Source organism: Rhineura floridana, chromosome 8, assembly GCF_030035675.1.
Source record: "Rhineura floridana isolate rRhiFlo1 chromosome 8, rRhiFlo1.hap2, whole genome shotgun sequence".
NCBI classification, from domain to species: Eukaryota; Metazoa; Chordata; class Lepidosauria; order Squamata; family Rhineuridae; genus Rhineura; species Rhineura floridana.
The window spans coordinates 34,407,950-34,427,723 of record NC_084487.1 but is presented as its reverse complement, the minus strand read 5'-3'; the positions used below and the strand labels follow the sequence as shown (position 1 = coordinate 34,427,723).

General features: G+C 41.9%; 1 protein-coding gene across 6 annotated transcripts in view; it reads right to left on the bottom strand.

Moving 5' to 3' along the window:
* The window catches only part of MYBPC1 (myosin binding protein C1), a 165,506-nt gene extending 146,525 nt beyond the window's left edge, over positions 1–18,981 (bottom strand). For 5 of the 6 annotated variants that reach the window (XM_061638844.1, XM_061638847.1, XM_061638849.1 and 2 more), the window contains exon 1: positions 18,685–18,819. In XM_061638844.1, the coding sequence (XP_061494828.1) occupies positions 18,685–18,709 (25 nt within the window). In that variant the 5' untranslated portion in view covers positions 18,710–18,819. Of the gene's footprint in view, positions 1–18,684; positions 18,820–18,923 lie in introns of those variants that run through there. The other variant, XM_061638845.1, reaches the window with a different exon arrangement.
* Positions 18,982–19,774: the final 793 nt, after the last annotated feature.

The following is a 19,774-nucleotide window of genomic DNA, read 5'->3' as shown; positions in this document are numbered from 1 at the left end:
TTAACTAGAGCTGAAACCTGAAGATTGAGAACTTTACCCAACGCATGCTAAGTAATTTTAACTCTGGATCCTGCAAAGGCAAAAAAGAAAATAAAAAGCAGTGGTGATTTTACTAGAAAATAGGGACTGTTCTTTGGTTTAAAAAAAGGGGAGGGATGCCTGGAGCATAATTAAGGTGAGACAACTAGAGAAGAAGACCTGACACTGGTATCCACAGGTCAAATTTAAGATAGTGGGGTGTCCTGCAACAAATCCCTTCTTTCAAATTGCCTTTGACATGGACTATATGAATCAGTTATCTACCAACATCAAGATGTCCTTGGCCACCAGCTTCGCTTCTGAAGAAGTCCAGTAAAAAACACCTAATGACTCACAATTCCCAAGTCTAATAAGTCTGTCAGGATACATTTTTCTGCCAAGAAAAATAAAACGCCAGATGGATATCAAACTGCCATGGCCGTTCTGTTCTTTCCTGACCCAGGATGCTCTGTGAAGTTCCCAGATGCCATTCTCTACCATCCAATTGCCTTAAAAGGCTCTCTGGCTAGGTGTTGTGAGGGACTATACTATGGATCAAATCCTTGTGCTGAATGCCTGACAAATCATTCCATCACTACGGGAGAGAAGTTTTCCTCATTGAATCATGATGAACCTCTTCAGCTGCCAAGGTTGGTGAAATGTCAATACAGATCTCGCCAGGAAAGGTTCTTCAGTGTAAAAATAGAAAATTACTAAAACCATTGAACAGCAAAATTGCAGGGTCTTAAAGGGTCTTGTGGCCTGGTCTTTGTGCTCTAGAAAGAAAACCTATTTCCTAGTATCTGCCATTAGGTGATAAGGAAAAGGACTGCTTCTTTTTCACACAAGGACACAGAATTTAAGACAGCTCTCCTCCAGCTATTTCTCTTCTGCTTTGCCATTTGTGTTAACCAGCCTTCTGTAACCTTTGCAGTGATAGCTCCCAGGCTCCTAGTCCCTATGTTTAAGGAAAGGATATATGCAGTGCAATCCTATGCATCTTTCCTTCCAAGTAAGTTGCACTGGGTTCAGTGGGGCCTACTACTAGGTAAGTGTATGCATAAGATTACAACCTAAATCTGTGCCCTTCATGTTATGAAGCTTCAAAGACAGCTGTGTTGAAGACAACTAACTGTGCAACAAGGGTGGAAATTTACCCATCACTGCATAAGACTAGCAGAAGTGTCATCACACTGTGAAAGTGAAAACACAGCTGTTACTTAGATGTATATACAGAAATGCTTTCATGTCTTAGCCATGCCAAAGAAAGGATTATGGATCCAGATTTACCCAAGGGGCCAGGTTACCCAAAGGGCCCTGGTTCCCAGAATTTATTATGTGTTGATTTATAAGTATGCATTAAGCCACAACTCATATACTTGCATTTCTACTTGAAATATTAGCAAGTTGTTAATAATATATCACTATCTCTTCAAAATACAAAGGCTACATTCAGACAGCAGTTTATTCCATTTTGCCAACATTTCCTTACCTGATAATTTCCATATTTTATTTGATCTTTCACATGACATAAAAGCCACTTCTGGAAATCATTTTCCGCATTGATTGCTTCCAGAAAAAAATGGTTTGCAACTCCATTAACCCAGAAAACCGTGGTCATAAAGTGACAGAATTTGGGGCGGTATACCCGCATACAGTACTTTCCTACTGTTTTCATGGGTGAGTCATGGAGGAACAGAAGTGCGCATGTGCCATAAAGGTGGGGGAGTAGCAAGATGTCCAATGACATTCATTGTTGTGTCACACCACGGCCACTGATGAGAATGATATTTAGCGTGACATGGTGGTATACCAGTCACCAATGCATAAGACAATCCTTTTAAGTTGAGACCTATCCCAGTCTGCATCTGTGTTGGAATTGCTTTTTAATATGTTCTTAAACTTTCTTTATTCAAATGTTTTTAATCTTAGAAAATGTTTTGATAGCTTTTTTTAAGTAACGTTTTTGAAGATGTTTTGTTTTAACATGTTTTAAAGTTTGTTTTTACGATGTTTTAATGTTTTTAGTGCTTTTGTTTGCCACCCTGGGCTCCTGCTGGGAGGAAGGGCAAGATGTAATGATGATGATGATGATGATACAGGTACTGCAGCGTGAAGGGAATGTTAGAAATTGGGGCAGAAGTACTACCATTATAATTAGTAAAACTAACAGATTAAACCCCACATTTGAACGCAGCTGAAATGGCTTTCTTCTTCATTTCAACTGACTTTTGTAGCTACTATATCTTGGCAATCAAATAGGGTAGGGATATGACATAACTGGAAAAAGTACTTTCAAGCTGAGTATGTGGTGAGGCTCCCTAATGCTATATTGTCTTTGCAAAGATCCACTCAATATACATTGTCATAACCCAGTATCATCCATGTTTATTCAAATATCCACTACCCTCAGTCATACTCCCAAGTAAACATGCATTGAACTGCAGCCTAAATTTACGATGTTAGGATGCAATCCTAACCCCACATATCTGGGAATAAACCCCATTGAATTAAATAGGACTGAGTAGGCAGTGGAAGCTGGTCCATTAGGGCTACCAGGGCTCAGCTCTACCAAGTGAAATGCCCAGCAATTTTTTAAAAAGTTTCCACAAAAATCTCAAAGCCACCCTCTTTCCTCTCCCACATAATCCATTTCAATGTAGACAGAGTCCTGGACACTTTTCTATCAATTTCCTGTTCAGCTCTCTGCCCCACTCAACCAATATTGATCCAAAAGGATTGTTATAGTCAGGTGGTGCCACCCATTTGTCTCCAGGCAGAAAAACCATGTGACAGTATTTTTAAAAATCTTACCAGCGATACTTGTCTACAGTATTTCCCTCAGTTGTGCAGCTTCCCCTTCCCTTCTGTTGCCACTATCCCTCCTGTTGTCAGTGACTTAGGGCTACTTTTTGAGTAGACCAGGGAGCTGTTCTGAACATGTTCAGAGCTGTTACCTTCAAGTCCACATCTCTAAGCAGCTTGAAGTAGGTTCATTATAGGCAGGCAGAAAAAGGAAGTAGTGTTAGTCTGAGCAGTTTGAGATTATTATCGTTGTTATTGTTAGCATTTGCTCACAGAGACAGAGCAACAGTGGACAGTGTGAGTCTCTTTATATAATAAACATATTTAATTTTTGTTACTTTTAAAACGATTTGCATTTATCTTTGTGAATGGGTTGGGGGATATTTTTGGAGGATTGGGAAATGGTGGACTATAGTCTGTGTCTACACTTGATGGACCATTGGGAGGGGAGATAGCTAGTGAAGGTGAGCTATTTTCCAGTTCCCCACATGCCTACTCTTCATGTGCTTGGTAGTTGTCCTCCTCTTCTGCAAATATCCTGGGTTCCTACTGGGAGGAAGGACAGGATATAAATCTAATAAATAAGTGTGTTCGCTTGCAAAGGCTTTTGGAACATTGGGTGCAGGAGGTAACAGTAAGCTTCCACTCTCCTAATAGCCCACCTACCTTTCTATTCTAAAAGCCCACAAGATACTTTTTCTTGCTATTCTAGCTGTAAAAGAAGTTTCTTTTTTAAAAAATCATTTTTCAAATGAAAGCAAATCTCTCTGCTTTCCACAGCCCCCCCCCCAAGTGGCTGCAGACCTAAAATAACTCTTCTTAGGAATTAATCCCCTGTGCACACTAATGTGGGGGTAAAATAAACTGAACACAAGTGGGATTTATGCATCTAAAACATGTAATAATCACGCCAGATTAAGATTGGCTGAAGCCTTGGAGCTGTATTAGTTTGCATGTCATAGTACTTGACATGCAAGAAGTTTCTATTAGCTAGCAGGTGGGGACTCAAAAATGATAAATCCACAGCTGACTTTGACCTTTGCTGCTCATGTTCTTGCCCCAGCATATTCTGCCAGCTATAGAAAGCTGTTTACTTACTGCAGAGTCAAGATTCTGTGTAAGGTGAACCTAGAAAGGAACTTTTCTTTTTAGAGAACTATATCCAGCAGGAAGATTCCTTGGAATCTTTCTTTGGAATGGCAGGAGTGTAGAAATCCCCAACTAGGGAGATTGCCAGGAAGCTGGTGGGCCTCAAAATAGATGACAAATATCAAGGCTGGTGCCTTTGATCTGGTAATCTTTCCTTGCTTTAATCAAACTCCTTTCAGCCCACTTAATACATAGCCTTCAACATGGACGGATAACATTTGTTCTTTTAAAATGTTCCCTGTGTTTATTCCCAGCTGCCTCTGAAGAACTCAAAGTGGATATAATGAGGTTCCCAACCCTATCTTTTCCTTATATCACAGGGGCAGGGTGGCACTAGTAGGGGGTCATCTCTGCATCAGCAGGGATGGAGGGATGCTTAGATTTTTTCCCACCTAGTGACTATCCTCTGTAAATGTCCACCAAAGCTATTTTACGTTGATTTTTTTGTCAGCCAGCTTGCAAATCCAAAGAGGCTCATAAGAACACAAGAAGAGCTAGCTGGATGAGGCCAGTGGCCCATCTATGTCCAGCATGCTGTTTTCACAATGGTCAGCCAGATGCCCATAGAAAGCCCAAAAACAGGGCCCGAGTGCAACAACATGCTCCCCTCCTACAATTCCTACAATTTCCAGCAACTGGTATTCAGAGGCATACTGCCTCCAACAATGGAAGTAGCTCCTGAAGACCTAGTTGGACTAGACAATACTGAGCTAAATGGGCTATGGTCTGACTCTGTGTAAGGCAGGGTCAGACTATATATAAGAAAACCAGGAGGAAACTGATGAGAAGACATAAGAATTTCTGCCTGCCAATCATCCACTGTAAGTGCTCCCTGCTCACAAGTTCCTGCTGTATCAGCAAGTACAGGTTTGAGAACATGCCTTTGCCAAGATAACATCTTACTGGCAGTGGTGCCATCAGGGCAGAACTTTGGGGTAGCAGTGCAGGGCAGTTTGTGGGTAGGTCAGACAACGTGGGGAGGTTGGATGATATTGCATCAAGTAAAGAACATAAGAGCATAAGGAGAGCCTGCTGAATCAAGGCAATGGCCCATCTAGTCCAGCATCCTGTTCTCACAGTGGCCAACCACAGTGCCCAACCAGATGCCTATGGAAACCCCACAAGCAGGACCTGGGTGCAAGAGCACTATCCTCTCCTGTGGTTTCCAGCAACTGATATTTGGAAGCAGAACATAGCCATCCTGGCTAGTAGCCATTGATAGTCTTATCCTCCATGAATTTGCCTAATCCTCCTTTAAAGTCATCCAAGATGGTGGCCATCACTGCCTCCTGCGGGAGTGTATTACACAGTTTTAACTATGCACTCAGCCTTGTAGCCAGCCTTCGTTGTTGGGGGGGCAGTCACATTTCTAGGTGGGGCATTGGGAGGGAAGGAGGGCTCATAGCACCAGCCAATCCTCCCTACCACTAATTGGTGTAAAGGTGGACCAGGCCAAGGGAGGGGAAAGACAGTGACCTTCCCCCTCACTCATCCTCCATGCAGAGAGTGTGTTAACTTACATCTTGGACTATGCCAAGGTCTCAAATCAACAGAACATTTAGTAATAATACAAAGAATTAAATGACTGGCATATTTTTTATTTCGTAAGAAAAAAAATATTAAGGATAGAGTGAACAAGGGAATACCAAAAAGATGGGAAACAAACATAATAGTTTATGCTATAACTAAGAAGTTAAAAACTAGTGTGGTGCTTGTTTTCTCAAAGAAAAAGAAGAAAAATTAGTCACCATGATTGTGAATATAGTGAGTGCTTTAAAAGAGTAAAATGTAACTTAGTGTAGATATTTTTTCAGATCACTTTATGTTATCTCTTTATTTCACCCTTTAGCAATAAGCACATAATCCTGCTCTACCTATCATAATAACTGCAGAATAAACAACCCCGCTTCGCACCCGGGACTTACCGGGTTGCGGGGCGTGTTTGCGGCCCGGGTGAATCCTGAGCCTCCATGTCTGGAGAGGGCAAGTGCGCCGGACTGGGGTGACGCAGTCACGGCGCACTTCTAGAGGGGGCGGGGCATACAAGCTTATTTAAGCTCTTGCTATCCGCCCCCTCTCCCTCTTCATAATTGTGGCACCCGCCCTACCCTCCCTCTGCTGCAGTGTGATTCATTTGGTCGCCTCTGGGGCCGAGTAGGAATTTTTGGTTTGCCTGCGTTTTAGCCGGCGAGTTTCTTTTGCCTACTCCATACTGTGGTTAGCAGGAAGGGCATTCAGGGTTAGTATGGGTGTTTTTTCCTGTGGTTATTAGGTTGATTTGGCTGTTTGAATTTAATATTTAATGGTCGCTTTATTGAGGAAGTGCGGGAAAGGTTGAAGGTGAAGGGCAGCTAGGTGACACCTTTAGGCACCTTTGGAGGTGATAGGCGGTTCCGGAGGCCTGCAGCTCCGGGTTTTACGGCCCGAGGGCAGGATACGGGTCGCCTTTGGGGCCAACAGGTCTCATCCACCCGGAGTTTCAGGGCACCGGGGGGCGGTGATGCAGGTTGGCCTCCCTATGCACAATTGGAGTGTGGTCAGGGCAAGGGGTTGACAGATTGCACCCCTTTGCCCAACAGGGGTTTGGGTCGCCCGAATAGCTGCAAGCAGGCTTTGCCTGACTCACCAGTTGAATCCCGCACTTATGTTCCCCTTTGCAGGTTCATTATCATAATATGAATTTGGTTTAATAAAGTGGCCCGTTGTTTAACCCATCATATTGTGTCTGCGTCTTATTTCACCCCTGGGTCGCAAACGTTTACTTCTTAACCAAAGGCCAACCAACATGCTTCTTTATTGCTGGCTGGGTAGAGAATACAAATGAAACTGAAAAGCAGAGCAAAGGAAAGTCCAAGGAATGGAGTCTAACTTTAGCCCATAATACAAAGTTCTAATATTTAACTCTTCAAGATTCATGTTACTATACAGGCTGGGTTTCTTCCAGAACCAATTAAGTAATTATAGGGTAAGTGCAATCAGGAAAAATCCACCCTCACTCAAGGAAAGCCTTGAGTGAGCACACTTTTGGAGGCTCTTCCAGATGAGGCTTTTATCGTGCACTTGCCCTGCCTTTCTCAATGAATTCTTAAATTGCTCCTGTTTTTAAAACAAGCTGTCATTCTTTAAATGCAGGCTATCATTGTCAAAATCAAATCAAATAACTTTATTACGGTCATAGACCAGTAAGCAAATATATATGTTTAAAATAAACAAGTTGCATTAAAAAATTTCTGGCAGGTCTAAGTTTTATATAGACTGAGGTGTTATCAATGTTCTTCTGCAGAGAATGGCGGCAGCACAAAAGCTGGCTACCTTCGCTGATACTTGGGGAGTTTTATCAGAAAGAAGGTATTCCACATAAAATGCCTCATCTCTGCCATGAATATTTTGTGAAATTGGGGTAATTAAAACAGATTGGTGATGGCGATAAAATGAACAGTACAATAAAACATGGGCTACAGTCTCTACAGCCCCCTCCTCACAGGGGCACGTCCGCTCAGCGTAAGGAATTTTTTTAAACCTGCCATCCAACAGCGCCGAGGGCAAGATGTTAAACTTGGCTAACGTAAACGCTTTCCTAAATTTGGGGGTGGTTAGGGTGTCTAAGTAGTGACCGGGAAGAAATGGCCTTGTGTTGGACCTAATGTCAGGATAGGCTGCTGCCAAAGCTAAATGGCTTTCAAATTCCATATCGAAGATTTGTTGCAGGATGCACATTTTTGCTTTGGGGTAACCTAGTGCAGGAATCATAGAAGGAGAAAACCCTAAGCTTAATAATTTAGTGGTTAAGGACTTTTTCCACTTTGAGTGAAAGGCATCAGTTAATGTATAAGAGCCAATCCCACAGGGGAAAACAACATTTTTAGCCAAAATTTAAATTTACATGTCCATATATGGGCTTCTATCGTAGTGAGCCCACTTCTAGCCATAAAATAGGGTTGGGAACACAGGATGGAGTGCCAAGGATAGCTCTCAGAAACTTGGTTTGAACAATTTCAAAAGGGGGCATAGTGATCATAAACACTTATTTGTGAGCCATATAGCATCTGGGCAATGGCTTTAGCAGTAAAGACCTGTATGGCTGCTGGGATGAACTGACCCCCTCTAGAGTAATAAAAGGAAAAGAGCGCCTTTGCACTCCTTTGGGCATTGGCGGTGACGTTTTTTGCATGGATTCGCCAAGTTCCTGATGAGTGCAGTGTCACACCTAAATATCTGAAAGATGTTACCTGCTCTATAGGTTGCCCATTTATTAGCCAACAGTGCTTTATGCTCTTCCGGGAAAAAACAATAACTTTTAATTTATCGTAGTTAATTACCAGGAATTCTTTTTTACAATAACTAGCAAGGGCACTCAGCAAACGTCTCAGCACAATACATGTCAGTGACAAAAGAACTAAGTCATCAGCATATAGAAGAATGGACAAAGGCCTCTTTGACAATCTCGGTTGATGAAAACGGGTCGAAGTCAGACTATTAACCAAAGAATTATTATAAAAGTTAAACAGTGTGGGGGCTAGAATGCCCCCCTGTTTAACCCCCATACAGGTGGAAATAGGGTTAGATAAATGGCAGGCGCTATTACACCTTACACGTAAGTAGGTATTTTCATATAAACAGCGTATACGTGTTAATAAGCGTCTATCGATATTAGTGGCCTCAAATTTCTCCCAGAGTCTGTCTCTTGGGATCAGGCCAAAAGCTGATTTAAAGTCAATGAAGGCCGAGTACAAGGCTCCCCCAGATTTGGCCGTATATTTCTCCATGAGATGTTGAATAACAAGTCCATGATCCATGGTGGAACGATTCGTTCTGAAACCCGCCTGGTCGTCAGCGAGAATATTTTCTTGTTCCAGCCAAGCTTGCAGTTTCTCGAGTAGATGGCTGGCATACATCTTACTAACAATATTTAGCAGACTGATGGGTTTATAGTTGGCAGGGTCAGACCTGGCACCTTTTTTGTAAATAGGAATAATTATTGCAAGACCCCAATCCTCAGGAATGCAAGGAGAGTGGTCTATGGTTGTAAAAAGAGCTGCTAATACTGGGGCCCACCATTCTGCATTGGATTTGAAGACTTCAGAGGGAATATTGTCAGCCCCAGGAGCTTTGCCCAGTTTTAGTTTGACAATTAGGCCGGAAACTTCCTTGACGGTAACGGGTGGCCATTCAGGTAAATCACTTGTGTCAGACTTGGGGGGCTGAAGTCTTGTCTGTTCTCTAGCAAAGATTTTACTAAAATACAATTCCCAGGTATTCACTGAAATATGATAGTCCAAGGAGAATGCGGGTTTAGGCCAACCCTTTGCGACCAGTTTCCAAAAAGTTGTTGCATCCTTTAGTCAAGAGGCTTTCAATAAGCATTGCCAATTTTCTTTTTGCTCTAGATTCTTTTTCCTTTTTACTAGATGTTTATAACATTTCTTCAGCTCCAACCACTCTAAGAGTAATGTCGGAGAATTTTTATCTCTATAGGCTGAGTATTTTACAATTAGTTGTTTTTTCAGGGCTAAGCATTCATGGTCAAACCAAGGTTTGGACTTGCATACCTGGGAAGAGATCTTAGACGTAGGTTTAGGGTATAAGGCGCTTTGTAGGGCAAGGAGCAATTGCTGGAAAGTCTCAAGAGTTGTTTTCACAGAGGTCACTGTTGCAAGAGTCTCGCGAAGGCGAAGGCAGCTGTCTGAATTTAATATCCCTTTTAAATCCCTTTCTGTCTTGGCCGACCACCTAATGCGTGTTGGACATACTTCAAATTCTTCATCCAGGGTTGGTTCCTGATCAGCTTAGATAGATTGGTTGCCACAATACAGAGAGAGGGCTAGAGGAAGGTGATCACTTTCAGAGCGATTGTCTACTACACACGAGGACACTGCCTGAAACAAATTGTAGGAGACAATGAAAAAATCAGTGGTAGATGTTCCACATCTGGAAAGAAAAGTAAATTCGCCATTGAAATCTCCTTCCACCAGCCCATTTACCAGGACTAAATTCAGTTTATTCAGCATTTGCATAAGGCAGAGCCCAGAGTAGTTATATCCTTTGTCTTTTGATTGTCTGTCGGGTATGTTGTAGACCCCATCAATAGCCGGGTGTGGCTCTTGGAAGCAGGAATAGAGAGCCTCATCACTCAAACCTATTCTAGCGTTGAAGTCTCCCGCAACAATCACCAGGGCATCCGGATGCAGAGACGTCATCTTAACAATATAGTCTTCTAATCTGGACATAGCGGCCTTCGCTGGTTCTTTTTGGTGACATGGAGGAAAGTATACATTTATAAGCAATAGCTGAGCCCAATTGAACTTAACCACTAAGGAAGTAGCTAGCCCCACAAGGGGCTCTGGTTTGATGGTAAAAGCACGCAGGTTTGTAGAAACAGGTATACTCAGACCTCCTTTGGGGCGCCCCCCTTTGTGCTTGGGCTAGCTTCCAGGGAGTATGTTGTGAAACCGTTTAAATTAAGATCCCCTCTTAGCCAGGTCTCTTGTAGGAAAATAGTATCATACTTTTTGAGGTAGTCTTGAAAGGCTGGGTCTGAGGCTTTATTATTCCAGCCAGAAATATTCCACGAAAGGAATAATAAGTGTGAAGTAGGATGATTTACTATTTGTCAGGTTGAGGTAGGATGGATGGATGATAAATTCTGTCTCACCGCTGCCATATGTGGTGGTCCAGGTTCCGTCTCAAGGGAAACGATTGCCTCAGGCGTTGAATCTAGTCTGCTGACATTTGATATAATTGGTTTCATAGGGTTAAGTGGGTGGTTAGAGGAGGCAGCTGTCTTCTGTGGGGACCCCTCTTCATCTTCATCAAGCCATCTCATGTCCGTCCAGGATGGAGACACATGAACAGCAGCTTTTGCAATGTGAGGGATAGATGCTGGACCACTTTTAATATAACACCCTGTTGTATCCGAGGCTGTGAGGGTCATGCCGGGTGGGATCTGGACTAGAGAGACAGTTGTTCTATTTTCCAAGTGGGTTTTTAGAATGTGACATTGTCTGTCATGTCACAAATTAGAAAGATAATTTCCCCACCAAAAAAACCTGGTGTGTGTGTGAAGCACCCATTTGTCCCATCCTGGCTACAAGGTTACAATGCACTATGTGAAAGTGGAAATGCACTGCGTGAAGAAGGTTATCTCACACTTCCCGGTGCATTTGCCTGTCACTTTACTTATCCCAAAAAGTCCAACTGGGGGTGGGGAGGTGGGGTGAGTTGGTTTGTTGCGCAACAGCTCCAAATCAACTTTAATTGTGCAAACTGGATTTGCTATTATGTGATTGAACCCCACCCAAAAATATAGAGACAACTTAGAAGCACAAAGAGAGAGATTTAGAAGAAAGCACAGAGAGAGGGGGGCAGAGGATTAGCTGAAGGCTGAAATCATCTGTGGATGCCAGGATGCCCCTCTCTGGAAATCTGATGTGGGGTTCCTTATAGAAATGCCATGCTTTTTGACTCCTTGTAACAATTAATGCACAAGTCTGCTTCCAATAGACGGTTTCTAGCCAATAAAGAATTTTAAACAAGAATATCTTTCAAACACTCTTTTGAAAAAGGCAAGGACAGTACATTTACAACAAGATCTGAGAAAGACATTTAGTCGAAACTTATTTGGATCTGCTAGTGTGCCATTATTCATGATTACTGGCTGGTGCTAGAGGGAGGCCAGGTCAGGCCCTGGCTGTGGGCCCCTGGCACTCAGAGGGGCCCCTGAAGGGCCCCTCCTTAGGTTGAGAGGGTAGAACTCCCATTCTGCGATCTGCGGCAGCGGCAGCTCCCGACTCTCACAGAGAGGGCGCTCCCAGACACCCCCCCTACAACCATGCAGGCCCACGACGCCCCACCTACCTCTCCTGTTGCGGTAAATGCTGGCTGTGCTGCACGCGCATTCCTACCATCAACCAAGATGACGGCCAAGGTTCCCCTAAGGGGCTGATGCCCTTGCCGCCATCTTGGTTGATGGTAGCCATGCGCATGCAGCGTGGCCAGCATTTACCACAGCGGGAGAGGTAGGTGCAGGCAGGTGCCGTGGGCCCAGAGCAGACTGGTGATCAAGGGCCCAGTCATGCCTGATGCCGGCGCTGTCCAGGAAGAACTTAGAAGCCAGTGAAAACATTTTAATATTAGTGAAATGTAACCTGATTACCAAGCTGTGAACCAGTTGAGGTTTCTGAATGCTTTTCACAAGCAACTCCATATACAACACATGGCAATGTTCTAAACTGGATGTCAAGGCACAAAAAACTGACAAGATTATGGTTGCCCAGGAAAGGTTGCACCTAGTATATGAACAGAGCTTGGCAAACAGTGCTGTGAGGTACTGATTCCAAGTGAGTATTCATTAAAAAAAAGCTGGATCTAACAGCACTCCCAAATGTCATCCTGTCACTTGTCACTTCAGCACAATTATCCTTATGTTACTTATTTACTATTTAAAGTCAATGTGGTACCAGGTTCTGAAACAAGGGTGGGATAACCTATCCTTTCCTAACATCTCAGTATCAGAAGATATCAGATATTAATCCCACCAGCCAGCCATGAAGCTACCACCATTGGGTGATTGTGGGCCAGCCACTGTCTCTTAGCCCACCCCACCTCACAGGGTTGTTGTGAAGACAGAAAGGCTAAACCAACATACAACACCTTGAGCTCCTTGGTGGAAAGAAGAGATATGAATGCAATAAATAAATAAATAAATAAATACTTCAGTAATTAAGCAGCATATAAATACCGTAAATAAATAAAATATTAAAAATAACTTTTATAATTACGACACAAATTTTCACACTTAAAGAGAACAAATCTAGTTTGCAGAAGAGAGGTGTAGTACAGTACACCTTTTTTACATCCTCACAAAACCTTGTTTAAGTATTATATTTAGGAGTTATCAAGGGAAAGAACTACCTGGTTATATGTCTGCACAACAGCTGCATCTAAGGGAAGAGTAAAAGCAGATTTCATTAGCTGTGTCCTGCACATACAGAACACCCTCTAGTGTTCTGAAAAGGAAACCACGTATTGCATGTTCCTGTCTATCTCTGTAGGCTTTTTGTGAAAGGCAACCTTTGCCTAACACAGAGCTGTCCGAAGACATTTAGGTGCCCGAAGGAAGGGTCAAGGTGGAGCCTACCCCCTCAATTCCATGTACAGAAGCTCACCAGACTGGTAGTTGAATCTTATTTCAACACTCCTGACAGCACAGTGTCCTCACACATTTTCGGCAGCAGGCTAGCTTAAGGGGCACATGGCAGGCTGTGTGGCACATAGCTTTATCTATCCCCCAACACCTCACCACCACTCCCCAATAGCCCTTCATCTGCCACCTGAGGTAGCTGTCTAACTCTGTCTAATAGTAGAGCCAACCTTGCCTAAAATTCTTTCTTTCTTTCTTTCTTTCTTTCTTTCTTTCTTTCTTTCTTTCTTTCTTTCTTTCTTTCTTTCTTTCTTTCTTTCTTTCTTTCTTTCTTTCTTTCTCAGACTTTATTCCTGGGCATATATGCATTCCATTACAATATTTCTACCCAGTTTTCTTCCAAAAGGAAGAGAAAATGATGATCAATTTGATGATGATGATGAACAAGAACAAGAAGAAGTTGATCAGAATTGTCACTTTGGATTCAGCAAAAATGGATTGAGGATTATGACTTCACACCTCAAGCTGGAAAGCCATGATCTTCATGCTCAGCTGAGCCTTTCAGCTGTGCTTTTTGAGCAGTAGGCACACAGCCCACACACAGAGGAAGAAGTTTTTTTGCAACCCAGGAAAGTTTCTGAAGTAGTTTCTGAAATGACCATGGGCGGGGTGTCTGATGTACAATGAGAAATAGTCAAGTGTTCCACTCAGCTTACAAAGTCTTAGAAGTGCTTGATATCGCTCTGGATAGCGGGATAAATGACAACACTTTGCTGGTTCACTAAATTGATAAAGAATAGGCAAGATGTTGACTTAAGTAGGCTATTGTTAACTGGGATTTGTCTTCAAGCAGATGAAGGAGAATGTTTGTGAAGCAAACAGCAGAGAGTGGGAGGTTGAAGGTCAAAATTAATCTGATATCATGGGAGGAAGTTTGGGAGGTGGTGGACATGAAAACAATCTTTGAAAGTAGCAGAAGATGTCTCTGCATCACAACAGAATTCAGGTCCTCTGTCTACAGTTGGATCTGCTATGCAGGCAAGTTGCCAAATGGAATTCAACACAGTGCCTAGGCCTGGATTCTTCTCTTAAGAGTTTTTTTTTTAAGTGGACAGTTATGAGTTAAAACGCTGTTTATTAGTTCTTCCATGGCTAACAAAATAAAAGATCACTGGGGGGAAAATGAGACTTGAACATTCTCTTGAACAACCAACTTTACACACAGATTGGCTCTGAAAGTTAAACAACCCATATGTGAGTCAGCCCGCCAGGCAAAACACCTCTTTGCCCAAATGCTGCAGCTAAAATGGATTCTGATAAAAGCAGTGGTGGCCGGGGCCCACAAAGACTGGCGGAATGCAGGTGTTGTTGTTGTTTTATAAAATTTATATCCCCCCCTTCCTTACAAAGGTAGCCCAAACAGTAGGCAGAGGTCAAGCCAATCATAGGCAGAGCTAGCTAATTCTAGTTTTGTCCCCTTCCTCCTCTCTGCTGAGGTCTAAAAGGGGCAACACTGAACCTAAGGAGGAGGAAGCTGTCACCCCTTCCACTGGTTGTAAGTAAGAAGGCTGGCAGGTGGGGGCTAGCTAAGGACAGACTGAGCTTGTTGGGGCAGTGTCCCACCTGCCCAAATCGAGCAGCCTCCGGTGGAGAAGATGTTACCAAGAATATGTTACCAAGCCAAGTTCAAGGTGCTGGATATTTGAAAGAACACCTCCTCCCATACAGACCTGTCCAGGTGCTGAAGTCCTGGGGGAAGGCTGTCCTGGCTATGCTGCAATCAGCCAAAATTTGCTATATGGCAACAAGGAAGAGGGCCTTCTCAGTGGTGGTAACATGCCAGTTATGGAATTCCCTTTCCTCTGAGATTTCGTTGGCTGCAATTCTTAGGAGTTTTGGTGCCAGCTTGTTGGTTCTTACTGTTTAACTTTGGTTATTCATTATTGTTCATTTTTTTCCGTCTTGTTTTATAAAGTGTTGATTGTAAATATGGCATATCATGGATGGGGAACCCTTTTCATCCCAAGGACACATTCCCTCATGGACAGCCTTCCAGGGGCTACCCTTCCTGATAGGCAGGACCAGATGCAAAAGTGGGAGGAGCAATGGATGTGAATTGTATCTTTGTACAGTAGGTTATATTCCAACCATACAAGACCTAGAGGTTTCTGTGCACGTGCGTCCACACGCACACACTCACACACACACCCTCCATCCTTCTTCCAGGCAAACAAGAGGCATTATCACAGTTCAAGGACATAATCCAGTGAGGCATAAGCACTCAAGGTGTATGTGTGCATGGGCTCGGTAGAGCCCCAAGGCCAAATAGAGAGGCCTGAAGGGCCACATTTAGTCACCAAACCTGAAGGTCCCTGAGTTATATGCTTCCATTTTAATTGTAAATTGCTGTGAGATTGCTTTGCAATGAAGAGTGGATAAGAAATATTTTAAATAAATAAAAATAAGTCCTCTGTCCAGTGTAATACCCTCTCAGACAGAAATGATATTCCCATATATATGTGTCAGCCATTTGCATTACCAATAGGATACTTTAGAAGGAAGGTTGGCTGTAATTTGGGTGCAGATTTAGGCTCTCACATTTGCTTGTACATTTGGTACAGCTATTTTCGTACTTCATACATGACTGTCCTCCAGCATTAGGGAGCAATGCCAGGATGCAAGCTGACCCTTATAGCCTATCAACACTCACCGCCTTGGGCTCAGGCCTGTAAGGTGCTGGATCCCAATTGGAGGTGGTAAAACTTTTATCTCCTGCAGAAAGCTCCTCAGCCTCTCTACTGAGAACAGGAAACTTAAAAAGTAGACAGTCATATCTACTGGAACAATTCTTCATCAAATCACATACACACAAATTTTATTGATTTTATTTTATTTATTATTAGATTTATATCCTGCCCTTCCTCCCAGCAGGAGCCCAGGGCGGCAAAATAAGAATATTTAATGGAATAGTAAAGAAGCAGCTTGCTAATTCTCTCACAAAACCTGCAGAATTACCCTAAAACTGTAGTGTTGTAAGACCCTAAATGATCAACCTGACCAACTTTCTCCCTCATGTGGATACTACTATGTCTTCCAAAATCCCTGCCTGCTAGAGCCTCTTATTGTGAAGATGAGTGGAGATTTAATGACAGCAACAAAGCCATCCCTTAAAACCTGAAATTATGTCCCAATACTGAATGCTGATTAGCACTTCTCATGAGCAGCAGATTGCTTGCCATTGTATTAAAGTGGGTTTCTCTTCCTTAATAAGGTTTAATTTTCAAGATACAGAATTTAGGATGAACCAAGTTTTGTTAAGTCATTGCAGCTGTCACCCTGAAGTATCACTGGAGCACTGGGTGCAATCCAGAAATTTTATGTCATTTTTCAGATTTGCTGTTGATATCTTTAGGATGTTCCCATCACAAACAAGTATTGTTCTTAACAATTATTAAATAATGCCTTTAATATGTATCTGTTTTGCACTACTTGTGATTATAACAAAAATATACCTTATTTATGAAGATCCTCCTAACCCATGCAACTAAGGAACACTAATACGTTCTAAACCTTGTAGAGTAAGTTAAAGAGGATAGTATTATCAGGTGTAAATACTTTATCTGATACAGCAAACTGGAAATCTTTCTAAATAAACAATCCTCGAAAATGTCAAGGAAATACTTAGCCAGAGACCTGACTATAGAACTAAAACAAAAGAGAATAATGCAGATTTTGCAGTATAATTCTGCCCATGTAAATAGTACACACGAAAAAAAGCACCTTCAATCAAGTTCAGAAAGATTAATTGGAAACATTTTGAAGCAACAGCAGCCCAAAGCTCATTAAACTGGTAAGGCTGCTATCAGAAGATATCAATGATAGATTTTAGGGCTGGGAAGATTATGAAAATGATCTCATCCAATCTTCTGTACCAAGCAAAATCTTCTAAGCATTGTATCCCTACTGGATATTATCCAGAAAATATGCAACAGAGAGAAGGGACAAGCAAGATCCACTATGTCAAAGGTGCCAGTTGGACAAGAAATAGATTTACTAAAGTGCTCACTGTAAAACACTCCAGACATCCGCGCCACACGCTAACAGACAAGGTGAAAACCCCACAGAGCTAGCATCCAATATGCCCTGAGGATATGTCCTTGCCAGATCCCAAATATGGAAGTGAGTTATTGTCCAAGCATGAAGCAAACATAGTACACAGAGAAAATGTTGTTGGCTCTGTAGCTTAATGTCCTTTTTTTCCACATCCCAATCCAAAGAAGGGTAAGGGCTTTTTCACAGAAAGCAAACACTATCACTTCCAAGTAGAAAAGGTGTGCATTATCAGGTAAGAAGGAGAGAGTTTATAACAAGAGTGAAAGGTGTTTAGTTTGCTGTTTTATTGTGGAGTTTCATATATTACAGTGTTTGCACATGGCATATATGTAGTTTGTCCACCATAACATTCATATAGGAAAGCTGTCTTGCATGTAGTGGCCTTATGAAGATGCAACTAAGATGTTGTACAATAGGGCAAAGGAAATGGGCAGATTTAGCTCAGAGGAAAAAGATTAAAGCTAACATCATATGTCCACTTACTGGAGAGTAGGTACATGGAACTCAATAGGACTTACTTCCAAGTGAGCACATACAGGATCAAACTGTAGCATGAGAATTCATGCTAAGAGTATTCATGCACAGGATCTGTGACATGTCTGAGTAAGCGTGTATAGGGTTGTGCTATTACTTGCTGTTAATGTCTTTGGGATGTTCTAATCACACAAATGAGTACTGTTCTTAGAAATCATTAAATAATGTCTTTAATATATATTTGTTTTGCTCTGCTTGTGATGAGGATAATACTTGGGCTGTTGGCAAACTGTATTTGTGAAAGATGAGGAACCTCCTTCCCAATTTTTTTTTAAAGTCTATTTTAAAAAAGGCTTAAGTCCAGATAATCATCCCATTGTGGAGTGCTGGGTTCTAAATGTTACAAATTTGTAAGAGTTTTGCTTGGAAAGAATAGCAGCCTTCTCTAAAGCTCAGACTGCAACCAATCACAATGACAGCATCTCTGTCTTGCCATAAAAATAGTCTCAGAATTTGATACACAGTGAGTAGGGTAAAGGGGATGGTATTATCAGAAGCATTAAATATCCAAGGGAAACTGTTACAAACCTATAAACCTAGTCTTTCTGTTAACATACAACAGAGATTCATTTGCAATAATAAATATACACTTTTTGAAAACATAAAGAAGGATTAACCTTATGAACGTTTAGGCACTTGGTAATTAAAAAAGGGATCTTTCAGAAAATTAAACTGTACCAACAACAATTACAATAATCTTGCACAATGCAACCATAACCAGAATTCCCCTTCAGTTAAGTTGAGCTTTCCAACTTTAACCGTTAAACCATTTGACTATTGTTTCAATGATTGTGAAATCTCTTTACATGTCTCAGATTTGCTGTATCAAGTTTGCCCTCTCTGATCTCTGCTCAGTCACAAGCTGGTTTCAAAATGAGCGTTTTGCATTTTGCTGAGATGCATAAGAGAGAAACTATTAAGCTTACCAGCTTTTTTGGTTGGTTCTGGCATCGTTTCAGCCGCTCTTTATTCCCAGTATGTGTCAGATGCAACAGCCAGTAGCCACAAGTCCAGTGGAGAGCATGCAGGCCTGTAATATGACAAGCGGAGGGAGAGAAGAATTCCTCTGCTTTATATTCAGCAGTGAAATATCAATCAAAATAGCACCTCCCCTCCTCTCAATGCAAACCCTCCGAAAATTGACAGTTGTGGGAGCTCTGCTTACATCTGTTGTTTGCAGCCGCTGCCCTCTTGGCTTTAGGAAGGAATCTCTGCTACAGTTCATGTGGCTGAGGAGAACGGCTATAACTTTCTAAATTCAGAAGTATCAGATTCATGCACACACCCACAAAATGGGAGTAAAGGAGATTGTCATATACGTATAGCTTTTGGGAACAAAAAATGAGCTGCCAGTATTCATATATTGATAAAAGTGTTGTGGGTGCCAGCACTAAATGACTACCATGGGTAGCAAAAGTACTGTCACAAATATACAGAGAGAGAGAGAGAGAGAGAGAGAGAGAGAGAGAGAGAGCATGGTATGAAGGTAACCTGATCATGAACACACAATACTGCTTGATTATTTTTAGTGATTTGTAGTATAATTTAAGAAAAGTGGAATATTCATCCTTGTCAGACCATAAGAATATGGCAGGCTTCAATTACAATATATACTACACGTGTGAAGGGTCCATCATTATGATGCATGATATTTACTTTCTCCTCCGGTCAGGGCCGGTGCTATCATTAGGCCAACTAGGCAGCCGCCTGGGGCACAGACCTCAGAGGGGCACAGTACTGACCTTTGAGGGGCACAGTTTTATACAGATTAGTGTTCTTAACCCTTGGAAAAAATGCAACTAACAATTTATATTTTTTATTTTAAGATAAATACCACAACAGTGCTATGGAATATAATTAATTATAAAGTCTTATGAAAAATGTCTATATTCTGTTTTTTATTTATCCTTTTTATACTCGAGTGAGTAACAGCGTGTTTGTGCAATTTTAGGAATACTGACCATTTAGAAAACTATCAGACCTGGAGAGAATTTGAATTGCGCTTATCTAAAGGAA